Source organism: Ischnura elegans, chromosome X (assembly GCF_921293095.1).
Source record: "Ischnura elegans chromosome X, ioIscEleg1.1, whole genome shotgun sequence".
In the NCBI taxonomy this organism is placed as follows: domain Eukaryota; kingdom Metazoa; phylum Arthropoda; class Insecta; order Odonata; family Coenagrionidae; genus Ischnura; species Ischnura elegans.
This window is the reverse complement of record NC_060259.1, coordinates 18,282,411-18,303,420: the sequence shown is the minus strand read 5'-3', so window position 1 is coordinate 18,303,420 and position 21,010 is coordinate 18,282,411. Positions and strand designations below refer to the sequence as shown.

At 37.3% G+C, this 21,010-nt stretch overlaps 2 protein-coding genes across 2 annotated transcripts in view; one reads left to right on the top strand and one right to left on the bottom strand.

Moving 5' to 3' along the window:
* LOC124170667 overlaps window positions 1-5,682 on the bottom strand; it is a 125,900-nt gene extending 120,218 nt beyond the window's left edge. The window contains exon 1 of the mRNA XM_046549546.1: window positions 5,575-5,682. Within this exon, the coding sequence (XP_046405502.1) occupies window positions 5,575-5,682 (108 nt within the window). The remainder of the gene's footprint in view (window positions 1-5,574) is intronic.
* Window positions 5,683-6,747: 1,065 nt separating this feature from the next.
* Window positions 6,748-21,010, top strand: part of LOC124170664 (histamine H1 receptor-like) — a 30,418-nt gene continuing 16,155 nt past the window's right edge. Inside the window, exon 1 of the mRNA XM_046549538.1 lies at window positions 6,748-6,829. Coding sequence (XP_046405494.1) covers window positions 6,748-6,829 — 82 coding nt within the window. The remainder of the gene's footprint in view (window positions 6,830-21,010) is intronic.

Genomic DNA, 21,010 nt, shown 5'->3' with positions numbered 1-21,010 from the left:
GGGGACAAATTAAACCGTGGCCGGAAGTTGGAGAAAACTTATAGAAGAAAAAAATAAGGTTAAAAAGTACGTTTGGAATCGATTCTGTTCGCGCACTACGTTGCAGTTAAGTTTCAATGATGGTTAGGGTTAATTTTGATACCATGAACTTGATAATCGGTAGTTAGTGCGCCGGCAAGAGGGAAAAAGCAGTGGTACTAATCAGGTAATGGGACAACTATGGGTGCACACAATTAAGACTATGCTAACATCTGCCAACTGGCTGGAGACTATGGAAATGGCTTAAACTAATGAATATACTTTTTTAAAGGTTTTGCCATATAACATTCCCATTTTGTCATTGCACTACGTGTAATATTTCTGCTCACTCTATCTGTTACAACATTATTCATCATTTCAATAATTACTATTTTAGTATAAATGTATGTAGCTACCGATGCCATATGCATATATAAGATACGAGTGACCCTTGAAAGAACTATAAAATTGTGATCGAGAGATAATGGTCATAATAATTACAATAAAAATTACAATAAATACCTGGGAGGCGAGATATAAACAATTTAAAGCGAGGTAGATACAAATTATACAAACCCAAAAAAATGTATTATAATTTTAAATGTAGCTTTTGCCATATATATTACGAAAGAGATGAATACAGCGATTTAAATGCTTGCCAATGCCACATTCCAGAGCAAATAGTTTCCCAACGAATTGCACACATAGATTCTCCCCGAATCGGACTTGGCTTGTACCCCACAGAGATGAGCTAAGTGAAAACTGGCAATGAAATCTATAGTGCCATCTCCGTAAGGATGTAAGCTAGTTCGAGTTGTGGTTTAGCATATGTTTCCTACGGTGTTCGTCAACGTAGGTGGTGGATTTTGAATACCGGTCAAGATAAATTTGACGCTAGAGTAAAATGAATTTTAGAATGATAGCAAATGATATCTGGCTAGAAGAAAGCTTGAAGGCCTGAGTAACTTTTTGGCTGTGTTGCATTTGGAGAATTAGCATAACACACACGCAATTTTAACGCGTAATATGCAGATTTACTCAATCGGAGAAACTCCACAACAAATGCAGTGTTTCTACAAATTGCAGAATGATTTTTTTTATATTACGGCACTGTTCGCACTACGCACGGCTGTAGAAGTAATTTCTCGAACGCTTTATGATCAAACGAATGAGATAAATAACTTTTCACGGTTTTGGAAGTTAGCTTTATGCTACAAAGGCCATATGCCAATATTTCTGTCAACCCCGTTAAGTTTGGCAAAGCTAATGACCTCTTTAAGGAACGCAAATAAAAAACGTTTTCATTTCATGCTCTTCTGAGTAAATCATGCTGTCGTATCACAATCTTAATCGTAATCACTTACGACCGTATTCATAGTTTCCTTAGTAAGCTACTAACGCCTAAGTAGCGTTCTAAGTAGTAGCATACTGGGAAAATGGTATTCATAGATCGTTAGTAAGGGCTACTAAGCTTAGTATCCTACTATCTTAGTAGGCGGTTCTTAGTCGCCCTCCGGCCTTGTCTAAGGGAGCTACTAAATATGGCGGACCATTGTGGATGATAGAACTTCGGTTTTATTTGTATTCTGTCATAGATTATTACGCATTTGTGCCAAAATGGAATACGAGAATCTATTCTTCAAGTAAGGTAGGCAACATATGTAGTGTAATTGTTCACAGGAATCGAAAGTTTTGTGTAGCTGCGAGGAAGCTACGACGTGCAGTGAACTTGTGCCTCTAGTGTAAGTGAACACAATTTGTGCATTCAGTGCGCCCCTAAGTGAATTGATTGCATATTGATGATGAAGTAAAGAGTTGATCGACAAGTGAAGTGATTTTTGAGTGTATGAGCATCGGAAAAATTATTTATTACTTCCATATTGGTTTAATCAACCGTATACGTTTCCATCAAGGGTATCTAACTGTTAGGAAGGGGATATGTTTCATATATGAAGTAGTTGTTCTTTAGGAATATAGCAAACGCATACTAATTTTCATTCGTTTGTAGAGTAACAAGTTCTGTTAGATTTTATTATTTATTCTGGTCACTTCATCGTGAGATATCACCAGTGTTTACATTTCATGCATTTCGTTGCGCTGTTGTTTTTGTTTTGGTCACGGTACGAGTGATTGCGAGATTGGAAGTTTGTTGGAGTTTGTTGATGTTACGATAACTGGTTTAGCAATTTGTTTCAGCCCATTCATTTCATTGTCAACGTAATGGTAATGTGAAATAACTTGAACTGATTCTAAATCGCAAGTGACGAGTGGGAAGTGAGATGTGAAGAATCCATTCGAACTTCAAAAAGTGCAAATTCTTTTACTGTGTGCAGAGTGATTGGAAAACTGATTATCATGCTTTATTAGTGTTACGTTATAGTTTTTTAAATTAATTATGAACCAAGTTTTTCTTTGAATCAGTTGATTCGGAATGCACTGATTATAAATATCATGAAGACAGCTCGTGAAATCTAAAGTGAAATATTGTATGCGTTGAAGTGTTATTTGTGATGTTATCAGCAATAAATAAGTATAACAAGTTAGGTTAATTATGCTTTGTTTTTTACATTAACCACCTCTAGAAAACTATATGTCCTCTGTTTCCGCAGTTTTACGCTGTCAATATTTGAAAAATTTAAATGTGGCTAGGCAGATTGTTGTTTCCTTAACTATTACATTTTAGGAGTGCAAACATTTGTTACTAATTGCTCGCACTTAGGTATTTGTAACATAACTAATGTGTGTCATTTACACATTTACTTTAACGTTATTTTCTTTACGATTAATTTCTGCATTGTAAATTTTTTCGTTTCTACTCTGACATTGAGGTGTATTTCTGCTTTTCGAATATAAATGTGTATAATACTGACGTTGATAGTTATGTTTTTCCATACTCATAACGCATACGCTAGTGAAAACAAGTATCCGCGACCGTTTGTAAAAGAATAACTGCATCTAAAAAAATAGAAATGCTTCGTTAGTACTCATAAATCTATCCTTTCCCAATAGAATAGCATAATTGTTGTGTATAGCAGTAAAAAAAATATATATATATGATGCAATACCACATCGAATTATCCATTATGAAGTAGAAATTTGATACATTTTGCTGAATCAATTTCTTTTGATTGATGGTTTTACGAATTTTCCGTGCCACGGAGGAGTCGGATGCAGTGTTGTCAAGCATAGCCTATCGAGTTGAACACAAAGCGCTACCTAGTATCGGCTACCGAGCTGGCTAGTAGCACACTAAGTTAGTAGCTCTTAGTAGCTCACTTAGAAGAATCCATGAATACCATATCTTAGTAGGCGAAATAAAGGTCTTAGTAGCCGACTAAGTTAGTCGCCCTAGTAGCGTGTTTAGCGGAAATCTATGAATACGGCCGTTAATGTCCATAAATTTTACCGAATTTAGTTTGCATATTAGAACTTGGGTGGAAGAACAGAGAGCTTAGAGTGAGATAAGAAGTACTTCAAGCTTAGAGAGGATGGCTTTTGAGTGAATGCATGGACTTTCACAATTTTCTATTGATTTGACTGCGAGGGTGATGATGTCACCACCCTAATCGTTTCGGACACGGTTCAGCAATAATGGCCTTGTTCACCAGCAGGTTTTTTTGGCAACCAGTAGTACATATTTCCACGAAAAAATCATATTCATTCCATTTTTAATATCCATATTGTCCTCTCATATCACAGAGGCGTCGGCGGGCTCCCATCGCAGCGGTGCCTCTATCCTATTTCCTTCCTCTCCTCCCCCTCCCCGGGTGATCGGGCGTATAAGCCACGGGCTTGGTTCCCGGCCCCGGTGCGTTGTACCCTTAAGAGGGTTCACCTAGAACCCTCATAGTCTCTTTCCTCTCATATCTATGTCGTCTCACTTTTGCCTCATACTTGTATGTCTGAAAGTTTGATACAGCTTGATACAGTCTGATGATAGAGGAAAACATGGAAATATAATATTTAATAACGAAACATAACAAATTCTAAAATCCCAATCGTTTTTATAGCATCTTATTTATCGTATGCTGTCGGTTTTTTACCTTAAATTTTATTTTTTGCGTTAAACAACGAATTATATTTCAAAAGGCAGCACATTTCTTACCAACCAACATATTAGGCTATGAGAACAAAACCCTTTGCGAGGGTATCATATCCTTTAAAGTACTGTAATTCTCACTACTTATCGTATACACTAGATAAAATTCGTAGAAATTGAAACTTTTCACGTGAAATGAACTGTAATAGACTAAGATGACTCTTGCTACTCAACTATTTTTTCAACAGTAAAATTTTTTATGAAAGCGAAAATATTACAAAATAGCATATAGATGGTCACATATATATTTTCCACAAATAATAAGAGGAATTGAAGCACCGAGTAGTGAATAAAATGACCAGTTAGCGGATGGAAATTTACTGCTGAAATAATGTGGAACCCAACCTAAATGAAAAATAATTATATACCCTTTTTCCCAACCTTAGGTTTTTCAAATTATTTATCTACCGAATTTCATGTATCCAAAAGGGAATATCCGTTCTAAGATACATATTATAGCAAAGTTTTGGAATGTAATAACGTAATCAATTTTTAAGGTGAAATATAAAATGTTGCAAATATTGAAAGACCTTAGCCATAAAAAATTGGATTCTAGGGACTAGGAAATGAAAAGTATTGAGTATTTATTTTAGCATCGAGAATATCCTTGGAGATTCATAGCTTATTTTGCGTTGAATCGGCGCCGCGGGTAATCGACTCGCTCATAGTGTCGGCACTCAGGAATTGGACATGCTGGCACGGCTATCTCGGCGCGCGCCACCTTGGAACGTAAGCACAGCAACAAATTCCTTATCAGGACTTCTTTAGCATTACTATGCGCGGCTATTAATGTGGCCACGCACAATAATGCTAACAACAGCTCAGTTAATACTCGGCATGTTAAATTATTTGTCTTTATCTCACAGAATAAGTATAATAAATGCTTTCTCTAAATGCTTCAAGCATAAATATTTTCCTTTGTCGTTGTCCAAGATGCTTTCAATGCATCCACATATCTGAGGGAGAAATGACTAAAAAGTGCCCCTTTCGCGCCGAGGCGCTAGCCGCCCCGGCGCGAAAGGGGTCACGCAGTTGTTTTTTTCGGTGAAGTACGATGGTGATGGGCTGTAGGTTTCGTTTATCACGTGAAAATGTGGAACCCAACCCATATTCAAATAATTTTCTCTTATAATGTAATTGAATATAATGTAGTGAGCATATATATTAAGCCTCAAAACCACAATTGATGGAGTTGATCAATCAAAATCGATTTATGGTCATTATATTTTACCAAGGGTACAAAGAATGAGAAATGCTTTCTATGACAAGTTAGTTGGTGGCCATCCGGCTCCCAAAAATATTAAAAAATATAGGGATTCTGACAATTGGATAAGGGCTTTGGTAATTAATTAGAATTTCTGTAAATTGCCGAAATTCTTTTGAGGACTATCACATAATTACGGGATGAATTGACTATCTACTCTCCCAGTGAGTGACACGAGTAGAATTCTACTTACTGCGACGAAGTACTTGTCAGAGCTGCTGTCGGCATTACTTTGAGTAGCTTTAAATATAACATGGCCAAACACAATAATGCCGGCTGCAGCTATGTTAATGCCCGGCATGTTATACTATTATTCGTCTTTATCCGAATGAATTAATAAGATAATTGCTTTTTTAAAATGTGTATTCATGAAATATTGGCCTACCATGTTCTTTGCTATGCTGTCAATGCAAATATCCGAGGGAAGAATTATTATCAAGTACAAGTTTCTCATAGCACCACAAATAATATTTTCAAAAATAATTGCTCTCAGTTCCAACAACGTGGCTGATGGATTAATATTGAATATGTACTTAGTAAAATCTTTTTGGTGGGAAAGTTCAATTCAATGAAGTTTCAATTCTATGTTAGAGCAATAGCAAATCTGATGGCTACTTTAGACTAAATACAGTCGGCACCCATCTCAAGTCATTTTCCCTCAATATATTTAATCGTGAATTAAAAGAATTTCCTCATGAATAAATTTATACATTTTAGTCAAGCATGGCTCAATAGCTACCGTCCCACGTTCGGTAGGTGATTTTACTCACTGTACCTCTATCATGTGGCAAATCTTACATCCCAAATATTTTCCTTAAGAGAAATAATACGGAAATCGCCGCGAAATAGCTCTAATTTCGAAACTCTTCAGCGTTTTTGGAAAATTTTTAAAGTTACTCCGTTTTTAGACTGAAATTCTCGGGAATGTTTGTTCTAGATCATATAAATAGAAAATAAGGGTCATTTTTAGGCGTTATACTTATGGTCGTAATCCCGTCAACTGCAAAACTTAGACGTAATGACTTGTTCCATGTGCCCGCTGCCAACTGAACAATGGACTGCATGCCATTTTTTATTTTAAAATGTGGGAAACTAAAAGTAGCTATTTTGGCATATATTTGCATTTTGCATGGCAAAAATTCTCTCTTAGTAAACATTTGCAGTGCAAAGTCCAGTTGCAAAAACTTTTTTCCTCGTAGTTTTAAGTATACTAAATTAAGCATCGGTAAATTTCCAGTACAGTTAATCAAATAGTGCTTTGCCTGGTTATATTAGTAGCAGATGCATATTATTTATGTGATATAACAATGGACAATTCCTCGCAAAGGTTGATTTATAATGTCTTTATCTTTCATAGGTGTCCAACATGTTCATATTGAGTCTTGCAGCTGCTGACCTAACAGTTGGAGGGATTGTTATGCCCATTAGTTCTGTCTATGCCATAACAGGTAAGCCACCTTTTATATTAAATATAGCTTTTTGGGATACAGATGATATAGCATGATTATATGAGTAGTGTGTCGCATGGAACATATCCCTCCCCAATGAGTTTCCGATCAGGTGTTAAATTTCAAATACGCGAACATTGCCTAATGCATTTACTCTCGATTTGATTTTTTTCTTACGTATTATTTCATTTTTTATTTTGAAGGTTTAGCATTAGAGTTTCAACAGCTCTTTGAAGTTTTGTAATTGTTTCTCAAAATGATGGGATACATAATATTTATCATTGTAACTTAAAAACTAAAATTCGGAGGTCATAAACCCAAGTCCAGGGCGGCATCTCACGGTCCTTAAAAGAGTAATGCTCCACTTAACTATCGAATTAATGTATTTGTTACCTGTGGAGCTCTTAAATGAACGTAATTCCTTTTATAAATAATGTACACTGTATTTATTTATTTATCTAATGATTATTCTGGTCTCCCTGCATTATGTAACGATGTCCTATTGAGAAAATGGTTCGAAAATCCGATTAAATTGCGGAACATCTATGTTAACCAATGCAATCATTCGATGTTTCAACTACAAGATTTATGCCGTGCATATGTTTGCCTCGTAAGTACTTCAAGTCCTTAATCTCGTTTAAAACACGGCGCATCAATGTATAATCGTGAGAATAGAACTACGCTAAGGTATTATCAATTCAATTTTATAAATCAGCAGTTATTGTTCTCCTTTACCGTGAGCCTTGATATATTCATCTGAAGCTTTGGCATTCACTCGAAACCGAAACCTTCTCGGATCAACTGACTCCTCCAACACTCATGCTTGATGACTTATGCAAACGTCTTGGTATGAGCCAAATCGTCTATATAATTCCAACATCTGTTCCCTGTTTAAGTATTGCATCGCACCAGGTTGTGCTGATTGAATCATTTGGTCGTAGAGGTAGTGGCAATATGTTCCAGACCTTAGAACGCAGTTTTTCCATTCACTAAATTAAAATAATGTAGTAAGGAACGCATTGTCTTTGAAATCGTATTTACCTCTGATATATGAAGTAAGGATTTTGATTTTGGAATTCAGCACAGCAAACATGCATATTCGATATTTTTTTTACAAAGAATTAGGCTTTCCATATGGCATGAAGGTCCTGACATACAGACTGCCTACAGGCCGTGTGTAGTTTTTAGCCTTTAATTTTAGTAACTTCGCATCGAGCAATATTCATTAAAATTGGCTTACTTATAGGTAAAAGTTCTAAGTTTTGTTGAGTGTAAGTAAAAGTTTACAGTTTTGAATTTTTGACCTCACAATGTGGGTCTAAACAAAACTTGGAATTTGCCTTATGGGGTTCCAATGTTAAAAAAATCGAGATAGACCTTTGTTGGCATTTGGTATGCTATTCTTTTTGCCACCCTTATGAATTTGATTGTTACCTTATTTGGGTCAATGGTTGAAGTTTCGTAAATAAAAGTTTTATTTTCGGTTTTCTCGAGTCCAAAAACCTAGGAATTGACATCTTGGTCAATGAAATTAGACTATTTTCTATCTCGATTTTTTAACATTAAAACCCCATAAGGCAAATTCAAATATTTATAGTCTGAGGTTTCAGGCGAGATGGAGTGGAAACGTGGCATGATGAAAATGAAAAAGCAGGAGCAATTTCCACAATTTTAATTGATTTAATTAATTTCTAAAATTGTGGAAATTGCTCCTGCTTTTTCATTTTCATTCAAATTTTTGTTTAGACCCATATTGTTAGGTCAAAAATTCGAAACTGTAAAATTTTACTCATAATCAAAAAAATTAGGACCTTTCCCCATAAGTAAGCCAATGTCAATGAATATTGCTCGATGCGAAGTTACTAAAATTTGACGTCAAAAACGGCATTGTGGGACAGTGTGTAGATACAATAATATATCTTAAGGCCGTTTTACACGGTACACGGAATTGCGCAATCGCGAAGGCGAAATCAAAATTACGTCGTGTAAAGCGGTGAATTGCTAGAACACATGCGAGAATGTGTGGATGCGAGACGGCAAAATAGCTCCTGTTCTAATTTCGTTCATGCATTCGTGCAATTCCTCGCCATTTTAGAAATTAATACAGCTCTAATCTGCGCAATTCCATGCCCCGTGTAAAACGGCCTTTAGCTACAAAACTTTTATTATGCTGATGTGGTCGTCATATGAGGGTAGTAATATAAGCTGTCCAAGATGCAAATAGCACATTATCTATCAAAACCAAAAAATCAGACATAACATAGGAAACCCAATACTTTTGTGTCTAACTACTTGCGTTACAAAATGAACGGTGTATAGTAACCAAATCGTGCCACGCGTGAAATTATTAGTGGTATCATGACAGCACCTAAAACTGTGTTGATCGGTAAATATGAACGGAGATATTTACCTTGGAATGAAATTGTATCTTGCATAGTATGATGTGGATGGAAATCTAGATTATTTAATCCATTCGCGTCTTTCAATACCTGTTTCCGTCATCTAAAAATATTTTTCATCTATGTGTCGTTTTTGTCGTATATACTCGTGCTGGTTTTCAAATTCACTCATTCTTCCAGTTTTTCTACCGATAGGTTGATTTCATCGGTGAGCCTAGAGCTTGTTGCCCACTAGCCCATGAGGAAGATATTACCTAATGGTCAGGTGGAATTAATGTCCCTGAGCCAGGACATTTGTCTTCAAATCGACTCGTCATATTTTTAAATTTTAACATACCTTGCAGCTTGTTGCTGTCAATTCTTGAACGCTCCTATTCGAAATATGGGTAACTTCTGCTGATAGTGGTAGGAACATTATTGATTGATTTTTACTACCAGGATGTCTTCCTTGAATACTTTTATGTATGGAGGTGGGAAGTGTTGGTATAGGAATTGGTAAAGGTAATATAGTATATTGGTAAAGGAATGAAGCCTATTTACGTCTCCTACCGTGTTGATTCGTCGAGGTTTCCTAACTCTATATGATTTCGACCCTCAATGCTAATGAGGATAGAACCAGACTCAAGTTTTGATTTAATTTTCTCCATATCCTAGGACTTTACCTCAGTAAGACAGTTTTTTCCCCATAAATCATAGATTTAAATAATAATTGCATCGCGAGTGGCATCAATTAATCCACCAGCACATTTCTTTCTCTCATTTTTCCTAGTTCATTGCGGTTCAGAAAGAGCAAATATAAAGGCCATTCTTTGAGATCTGTACTTCGTTTGATTGACATAGTTACATGAGTGTCCTTGCTTATTGAAACTAATGCGATCAAAGCTTCTCAATAGTCGCCAAAGGCTCGATGCGAACGATAGGCCGAAGGCCGGATGATCCTCTCATTGTCTTTCGTGATGATTGGGCGCCGATAATCATTGATATTCGAATTCAATGCAAAAAGAGCGGCATAAAATACCCGCAGCACATACGTATCGGTTAGTGAAATATTCACTTTTTTTCTGGCGTATCCGATGTAAATAAGGACCTTGTTTCTATTTCTCTTAGCTATGGTTCCCCTCCATTGTTCAACGCTTCATCAAAACATTTATATACGATGTCATCAATAGCAGAAATTACATGAATTGAAAAACACGAAGTTAAAATGCGACTTACAGAAATAAAAATACTCCGAGCAATAAAATATATAATAATATCAGGGATAATGAGGAAGGAAGAAATTGAAAGGAAATAATTACGAAGGTAGTCGGGTGACTTTAGTGTGAAATAATTAAAAGAATAAAGGAATTCCAGTGTAGTAGGTAAAACTTGGTAGATGAGGAAGTCAAATGAAATGGAAGAGCTGGAGAAAGATATGAGTAGGATGTACGTCGATATGAAAATTTTTTCGAGATGTTGAGGATGTTTGATTTAAAAATTCAAAGTCAGGCCATCAGGACATTAAAAAAACGGTTACAGGTTCAACTATATAATTGTTGGACTGAATATGAGATATTACTGGGAGGTCTGTATGACTTTGCACCGTCTTGAAGATCTACATCATTATCGATCGATCTCTGCAGCGGGAGCAAGTAAAACAATTTTAAGAGGAGGAAAAATATTTGGCATATGAAGATATGGGACCTGGAATTCTTAAAACCGCACTAAAAAGAGCTCTTCTGAAGGTGAAGCCAAGAATGAAAATTGTATTGGAAAGCAAATCCTCTGAACCTCATGAGTACTCGGGAAAGTATGAAAGGAAAATAAAATGAAGTAGCTTGAATCGCGGCTGAGCTTTAAGCCAACGAGTGCGTTCACCGGGTTGCGAAAGGTAGGTTGACCCTTGGATATAGAGGGTAGCTGCGAAATAAGCCAGTTCTCACGTCAAATAAGCAGTCGCAGACAAAAAGCGACGGTGTTCTGAGGGGAAATTTGTCTATCCTCTGATAAGGTAGACAATAAGATAAGATAGATTTAAATGATACTGAAACCTGTGAATATGCCGTTACTAGGCAACCGAGGGCCGCCAACAATTATGCCCCCAATCACTCGTGGCAGAGATCAGCAGTTCTTCTTCACATGTGCGAAGGTAGAGACCATTCGGTCGGTACAGTGACACACATTTCACTACGGACGTGGTAACATTTACTTAAAAGGCCGTAGTGCTACGATATGGAAGGCATGGGAAACCACCACATTATCATCCCGAGAAGTCGCAGTAATTCCACTCGCTTAATATCGTGGCATGATGGAATTCTCTCGAGTAAACTACTCTACTCTACTCGAGAGGGTACATCGGTCAAAGGTGATACAATATTAAGGATAAAAACATTGAAAGCTTGATCGCTTCGTACCTGGGGTAGGCTAGAGAACTTGAAGGTGGAGATGCGAAAAATGAACGTCGACGTATTAGGTATCACCAAAATGAAGTGGCCTCAAGAAGAAGACTTTTGCAGTGGAAAATATCGAATGATACGCACAGAATCGCTAAATGGTAATGCTGGAGCAGAGATAATGCTTAGAAAGAGCGCTGGGATGCGTGTTAAAAGTTACTTGTACTTTATGAAAGGATTTTAATGGTGAAGATAGAAGCTAAACCGGTAGCTGCAGTAGTGGTGCATGTATAAATGTCTACATCAGATTATGAAGATGAAGAAGTAGAATATGTTTAGCAATATAAAACTGAAAGTATCAATTAAGTAAGAGGAGAGTAACATTTTTATATTTTAGGTGACTGGAACGCCGTCGTATGAGGTCAAAACGGTATTGTAACTGGGAAATATGGATTAGGATATCGAATTAAAGAGAAAAAAGGTTACTTCATTCTGCGCTGAACAAAGACGAGTGGTTGCCAACACTTTATTCAAAAATCCCCTACGAAGAATATACGCGTGGAAGAAGCCAGGAGACCTTAGAAGATTCCAAATTGACTACAAAAATTCAGGAACCAGGTAAAGGACTGCAAAAGTTAACCAAGGGAAGGTATCGACAGCGACCATAACTTAGTGAAATGCCAACAACAATTCCAAAAAATGAAGAAAGCCGTGATAAACGTATTGCAGGTTGGAAAATTGAAGAAGGTTCAGCATCAACTTTTGAAGAAGCTGTAGAAAGGAGAATAGGGGAGGATACGACCAATAAATTAGCGGAAAAGAGTTGGAAAGCTATTATACAAATACGAGGCTGCGAAAACAGAGGAAGGGCAGAATTTTTACAAGAGAATAAGAAAGGAGATATGCCGTAAATCCCTAGAAGCGGGGATGAAAAATATCTGTGGAGACGTACAAAAAAATCATGTGGACGGGGGTGTGAAGGCCGCCAGTAGGATAGTGAGGAACAACTTTAAGAAAAGGGGTGTAAGATGTTATACCCTTAGGGACAAAAACGGAGAACTAATGATTGAAAACAAAGACAAAGGGAAGAGATAGAATGGATATCTGGAAGATTTGTACAAAGGAAGCAGCCTTAGAAAGAATGCTATCGAAAGGATGATGCTATCGATTTGATGAGGATGACAAAGGAGCCTCGATTTTAATATCAGAATGTGATGAGGCTGAAACAGACCTTCGGAGAAATAATGCATCTAGAATTGGTGATATTCCCGCAGAGCTAATTGAAAATTCAGGGGTAAAGACGTTAAACCAGCTGTAAAAAATCATTAGTGAAATTTTTTGGACAGTTGAGATACCAAAGAACTTATAAAGACAAAAACATTATAATCCCTATTCCTAAGAAGATAAGAGCGGAGAACTGTGAAGATTTTAGGATCATAAGCCTGACTACACATACGTCGAAGATACTGATAAGGATCATCTACAGAAGAATATAAAGAAGAGCAGAGGTGTATTTGGTTGATGACCAATTTGCATTGAGAAAAAGCAAAGGCACAAGGGAAGGAATATTAGCCCTTAGGCTGCTCGTAGTGAAGAGAATGGAAAAGAGCAAGCCAACGTTCGTTGCGTTCGTAGACTTAGTTCGTAGACATTTGACAATGTGGATTCGAACACAATGCTGGAAATCGTAATAAAAATTAGAGATCTTTACAATGACGGAAGACGCATCCTCAGTTTATGCAAAAAAAAGTAGCGACGATAAAATGAGGGGCTATCTGTAAAGAAGCAAGTATTAGGATATAAGAGATAAGAGGTTGTGCTTTGTCACGCGTGATTTTCAAAATTTACGTCAAGAAATCAATAAATGAAATCAAATATTAGGCCTTGGGAGTGAATATGCATGGAGAAAAAATTAGCATGATAAGATTTGCCGATGTCATAGCCGTCATATTAGAAACAGAAGGATTTTAAAAATATTCTGGTTAGCATTGTTAGGGTAATGGGTATATATCAGCTGAAAATAAACACAGAGAAAACCATGATATTTCTATGCAGCAGAAGAGAATTCAAAAGTAAAATTAAAATAGGTAGAGTAGTTATGGGCAAGAGTCCGAATGGGGTAAGATTCCTTTTCCGAAATATTTCAATAATGCTGGGATTACACCACTTGCAGTCAGCCACAGGGGCGCAGCCACGAATGAAGGCTGAGAGGGGTTTTAGGCGCAACTAATACTGCGGTGTCTGGGGGCATGGCATACCCACCAGGGTAAGCGGGTGGTGCGGGGGCCCTCCCCAAAAAAAATTAAGATAAATAGCGAGTTTTACGACTTTCTGACGGTTATTTTATAAATCATTTCAAAATTCTTTAAGCATCATTAATGCAATTAAGTAAAATGGATTTAACTTAAAAATTTCTCTGAGCAATGGGGGGGGGGGTTTATCCCCCAGAACTCCTCGCTGCGCCACTGGTCATTAATGTTACCGAATGTAACACAGGGTTGCGTTAAGTGGAAGACAACGAACGACAGAACGTGAGTTTTATCATTTTTCATTTTTACGCAAGTTTACCTATATTTTAGGACCGCGTCATTTTTATCTGCGGTTTTGGCGTTTATTTTACTAGCCTTTTTGGTTAACGTTCCTGTATGTGCATTCTTTGCCTCAAAAATGCAAGCAGTTAGCTGTTTCGCAGCTCATTATGTGGTTGTGTCATGGCGTATTAGATGTAGCAAGTGGCTTTGGGGTAAAAGTCGTGGGGCAAGTGTCCACATGCCCTTGCCTCATGCCTTCTTGCCATCTTGCCCCATGGGAGCTGAGTTCCGCCCCACTTTATACCATTGCTTTTTTACTACCTCAAACTTTCTGCTATAAATATCACGTGTACTTTGTTGATAATTGTATTGGGAGAAAATGTATAACTGTTACAAAAAAACTGATCGCAAAGAACTAGGATAACAAATTTTGGAGGTAGCTACACTGAGGAGCAGCTATGTAGAATCGATACGTTCTATTGCAGATGGTCTAGAAATTGATGAATTATACTTTCGTAAACGTCTTACGGCGGTATTTTTAATAGAAAATATATAATTTAAAGATTGGAAAGTCGGAAAATATTAATTATTTCCAGAATTTAGATTCGATTTATTCGTAGATATGCACCATACTCCCTGTTGTCGTCCAAACCCGTGTACAGGCTGTAGTGAACATTCCCCATACCTTATTTTTCCGAGAAAGCGTTTAAAAACAAGGTTGCAAATACAGCACCTCCAGGAACTCTGTTGCGAGCCAGTGATTCAGGATTCATCAATTCAAACATTTATATTGACTGGCAGAAACTTTTTAAGGAAGATGCAAAGACCCTCTGTTGTTGATCCAGTCTTGCTCATTTTAGACAACCATACCTCTTATATTTCCCTTCTTGCCGTATAATTTTGTGAGACTTATTTCATCCGTGTAATATATTTACCTTCCCTTCATAGCTCACGGAGCGCTCATCCAGTAGATAAAACCTTCTTTGGCCCTCTGAAATGTTTCAGAAAGCAGACACTGTCGGGAATGTAACGAAAGGATTAAAGACTTGAGGTATTTACTCACTTGGGCCATACGCGTTCAGTGAGTCTGATTTCCTGCCTTCATTGGTTACAGATAGTTTAGATACGGATCAAGGTGGGGATGAAATGGATAAAAAGAGGGAGCAAGGAGAGAAAATGGACGTCGAAGGTGGAGAAGCTTTTTTACCCTCGTGCATTTCTCCCATAATTCCTTTGTCACATTCATGGCCATTTAATTCTCTTCAACCTTCTACCTCTGACAATATTTTTCTTTCCCGACGACCGAAGGCGCCTGTCTCCCTTGAGAGCGAGCCCATTTCCAAAACCATTTCAAGGGCAAAACTATGCAAAAATTCAAATCTGTCTGCATTGTTACGAGTTTCTCCTACACCCAGAAACTAAACATGAAAATATCAAACAACAAGGTTAAGGACTGCGGTGCTAAGCGACGGCTTGTGGACGGCAAACGGTAAAATTCACTTCAACCAAAAAACTGATTCTGTCTTCAGGGGTTGTGGGAAAATGTACTCAGACACACCAACTGTTGATTGGACAGTGTGTTATGAATGTAAAATATGAAGGAAAGATTCTCACACCACATATTCTGGAAAGCGAAAGTTCATACTTGAAATTTTTGATTAGAACTCTTGCCCTGTGAGAGGAGGACTATTACCTCACATTAGGAGAAAGTTTTATCTATTTCTTTGTCTCTTACATTATGATGAAATATGGCAGTATTTATTTTCTGTTGCAATGGAAGATAACTATTGTAGTACCTGTAACAGTGAACACATTGCATAAAAATGAAATTTATTCTTTGAACCTGAATGCATAATTTTTATGATTATTTGTTAGAACCGTACTCATGCCATTCATTCTCCTAAGCAAAAACTGGTAGGGGTGAATGAATTCAGTTATTTGGGGAGCAGGATCACTAGCGACGGGAGAAGCAAGAAAGAAATCATCAGCAGAATAGCCTAAGCTAAGAGAGCATTCCACCAAAAGGCAGACCTGCTAACAGCGGGAAACTCAAATATGGAAGTAAAGAAATAATTTATAAGAACCTACATTTGGAGTATGCTCCTATACTAAGTGAGGCATGGATAATGACATCTGCGGAAAAAGCATGGAAAGAGGCCTTCGAGATGTGGTGCTAAAGAAGAATGATTAGGACCAAATGGATCGACCGAGTAAGTAACGAGGATATTCCAAAAATAGTAATAAAGAAGAGTAACCTCATGAAAACATTAATAAGAAGACGGAACAACCTCAGAGACATGATGGCCTGATGAAGACAATCGTTGATGGACAAGTGGATGGCAAGAATGGTAAAGTAAGACCTTGAACAGAATCTATAGAATGGGTGAAGAAAGGTGCGAAAGAAAAGAAATATATAGGTGTGGTAATATTCTCTAGTAGGAGAATTGAGTGGAGAGCGTCAAATTAATCTTTGGATAACTGACCAGCGATGATAATGAACCTGAATAATGGATTTCATGTAGATGTAATTCATCCTAATGTCAAAACACCCAATACATTCGGAGGATGTTACAATATTATCATGTCATTTCACGCTTCTGAATTAGCACTGGGGGTAAAAATACCAAAAACTGGGCCTAAATCTTCACAGCAGCATTGTACAGGAGACCATTTAGTGGTTGAGAGAAGGTAATTCTTTGAAGATAAGGTTGCTCCGAGTAGCAGGTTACCACCATCTGGCTTTCAAGTACCCATGATGCTGGAAAAATCCCAATTTTCCCAATTTCCTCATTAGGTTTCGGTGATCTCAGCACTTCTTCGCAGTGGGTTAAGGGTGGGGAGTCAGTTTATTGAACAGTGCAGGCGGAGAAACGGAAGGGTATGACGGACTACTTTCTCTTGCGGTGTAGGAAGATGTGTGAATTTCGACCAAAAATAAATATGACCGGTATCTTTAGTACTAAAATTATACCTCGCATTGCACGGATGGCAATTTACTACAACTTCTACCTGGCGCACACAGCATGTCTGCGATAGCTGAATATACTTGGAGCACGCTAAAAACACAAGTTTAGAAGGGATCACATTAATAAACGAAGGAAATCTCTATTTTTATAGTCACATCAGGTGACAAATAAAGTATATGAAACCAATCATTTCAAAAGAGAGGAACAACAGTTATGCGCTCTTGAGTGTATGATAAGTCGACATTAAAATACATTTGTCTTTTAAAGTTTCAGGAAAGTGCTGTGTTTTGCAGCCCTTAGACAATTATGGTCTATCCATGATTAAAGCACAAAATTAAGCCGGAAACGGTTTTAATTATGGTCTATTATCTCGTCAATAATTGAAAGATTTTGTTAGTTACTTGAATACAGTTTACTATTTCGCAACTTATGGAAAAGTAAATACTTTTATATCAGTATTTTGATAATCCAGGGTGACTTTTTCCATTTGTGTGTGGATTGACTCAAATAAAAACGTAACTAAAGAAAATGATATAATAGTTGAAAGATGCTAATTTACTTTTTAACAACTGCATAAACATTGTAGTCAAAGGTGATTTGAATTGCTGTTTACTGCGTGATTACTTCTTCACCTTAAATTATTGGAAATACAATCAAAATTATTGAATATTTCACATTAGCTCATGTTTTTAAGCTTAACATTTTCATTTATGCAGTTTTATCACGTGAGTTGACATTTAACCATAAATGTAGTTAATATTCATATTTCTCAAGCGCAAATTATCTCTATACTCCATAACATTTTCCTTTTTTCGTTTCGCCAATGCTTCACCGATTAACCTTTCCTGCGTTGCATACACAAACCGCCCGATTCCCTCGGGCCTGTTATATTCTCAGCGCTTCCAAAACATTTAGCTCATCTGAACCCTTCAGCATCCCTTTCAAATTTACTGTCCCACATTCCCATCTTTGTTATTATTGCGGGTCGCGTGCGTGTGCGTATTTTTATATCCTTCCCATTAAGTGCTCATGCTAAAGCAGCGGCGATGTAAACTAGGCTTTAATATCCCACCGCGGAGGCCTTTTCCCTTCTCCGAGCCATCATTACGCCCAACCTTTCAACCTTACCTTCAAGCTCCCCTCATTACCTCCCCTACTTCTTTCCCCTCACGCACCTAATAACCCCACCCACGCGTTTTCCCCTCCCTTCTCTCCTTACCCTCTCCTCCACCCCCAGGTTCGCCATTTCCTGATTAATTATGGTCTTTTAAGCTGCGGTCCTTCGCCCCCAGGGATGAATGACGGAAAATGGCAAGGGATACCATTAATTCTTCCTCGGAGACGCTTACGCCGGTGTAAATCCCTCTTCCCTTCATTTCCTTCGGAATGAAAACTGTTTAATTTTAATCGCCAGCTTATGCTCCGCCAGAGAGGCCAAATCACTTTAGCGTTGAGTTTTTTTGCATCGGTTACCGTCTGACATGGGGAGAAAAAAGGTAAACTATGTTTCAAGACATTGAACAATGGAACAATTTATGAACATCTTTTTGCAACTTTTTGTAAGTAACATTTTTAATTTTAACCGTCAGCTTATGTTAAGTCCGAGAGTCCAAAGCACTTGAGCGTTAAGATTTTTCGCATCGATTACCGTCTGACATGGAGGAAAAAAATTAAGCACTAGACGAGGTATTAATGGAGGAGGAGGGGAAGAAGTTATGCTGAGCAGGGGTGAAAATGGGGAAGGTTAAATGTCGATGAGCAATATTTGACCGCTTGCTTTTGAGTATGATACAATACGAAAATATTCAAGTAAGCCAAGTTATTTCCCCTTGTCAAAGTATATGAAATACATTGTTCAAAATACGCCTGGTACAATATGTCATATAAAGTTTTAGCCAAAACAGAATCATTGTCACAGTTACAACACGATCGAAGCTGGTTTTTTCTCTCGGAAGCAGGTTTCGATGCATTCTAGGTCATTTTGTAAAGATCAAAGTATATTTTATCGCTAATATGTGTAACTTCCACAAAGTGAATGTCAATCATGTTAACCTGCTATCAATATCAATAAAATAGATGATAATGGAAGCCACGAGGATAGATACCGCAGAGAGGGATATTTGTAAGTTCAGTAACAATCATTTTCGAACGCATTCTCCAACGCACGGCCTGAAGTGTCCAATGCGACGGATTGTCTGGTGCCCACATGGCTTGGATGCATGCCATTACCCATTAGGGCGCTCGTTACGGCCTTCGCCTTCAAAGAAGTTAGTTCACCTGCTTGTTTCTGGATGTCAGCCATAACGGAGGTCAAAATTTCGACACTGTGAAGAAAAATACATCCAAATCATGACTAAGGAAGAGGATTTAAAGAAGGGTTGTTCCATTGGACATAGAATAGCTGTACTCTTTCCAATGCAATTAGTCAATCTCTGCTAAAACCTCATGCAACCTGCGCATAAGATCGTTTACGGCCCGGACGAGTCTATCTCATAGATGACCTGCAGGGAGAGAATAGTATGCCTGAAAGTTGATCTACTCTTTCAGGCAAGGGGACTCCATAGAGGAGGCCTAATTCAATCCCGTAGAAGGCTGATTTCTGTTGCCACTAATTGTAAGTCGTATTTCAATCTGTTTTCAAAGATGTCCGTGGCAAGGTGATGAGTGCAGTGCGATCCATTTTTTCAATATTGTATATGAAATATTTACAATTGCAAGGAACAGCATTGAAAAGTTGTGAAATAGATCACATCATAATTTATATAAATGTCATCAAACACCCCTATTCATTCTTTATTTCCACTTGATACTCGGATGTCATCGTCCTTCAGCGATGTGAGTGATGACTTCTGTAAAACCAATGCGCGAAGGGTGAGAACAACTTTAAAAGCCAACTTAAAGATCCTCAATTGTTATACTCGTGCTTACGGGACTCCATCCAGTACATTTACACTAACTGCTAACCACCAGATCCTTATTTTTCATCTTATATTTCACACCGTAATATCTCGTTTACATGACCGTCAAAACACGATAACCTCAATTACAAGTGCAATTTTGAAATACCCTTATGGTTACCATTACACATAATGTTGAAATGACATCTTTAACGTGGCCATTATTAATTAATCAATCTCCTTTACAATATTTTTTTCCAATTTGTATTGGAATACAGAACCTGTGAATCAAGTCGTTTTGAGAAGTGAAGCTCAATAACGAATATTTATACAATATAACACGTTACGAAGGGATGTGATGCCATAAATGTCGAAAACACAACTTATAGTCAAAATATCCCCATAGCGCGACTTACACCCAAAATAACCTTTTTATAACTAATAACACCCAAAAAAACTTTCGTAAAACGAATGACAGCCTAAATAACCTCAATAAAGCGAATGAAAGCCAACATAACTTTGATAACACGACTGATAGCCATGGTAACCATAGTAACAGAGCCCTAAAAAAATCTCGTTTGCAACACAGCAACCTAATCCCCTTGAGACATTTCTTAATAGGTTTTACAGATTGCAGCTTTAACCCATCAAATTCTAAGCATATTAATAATTTAAAAATTCCAAATATTTTGAAGAATAAAATAGACTAACAATAGAACAGATTCAAATAAGATAAATTATGGATTTCTATATTTTTAGCGCTTTTAGTTTGCCGTTGGTGAAACGTCGCTTTCCATTCCAATTATTGGGAGTTCCCCGGATCAAATGAGCCGATATGTTTTTTTTCCGCAACTCTTTCATATTTGCAAAGAATTTTTTTATTACAGCCCATACATAGTACATTCTTTGGACAGTTCCTTTAGAGTGCGAAGAGAGTAATTTGCAATTTTATATTTCTGAGTCATGGTTGATGCCATTGCATTTTTAAATTCACAAATGATTCCATGGTATCCAAA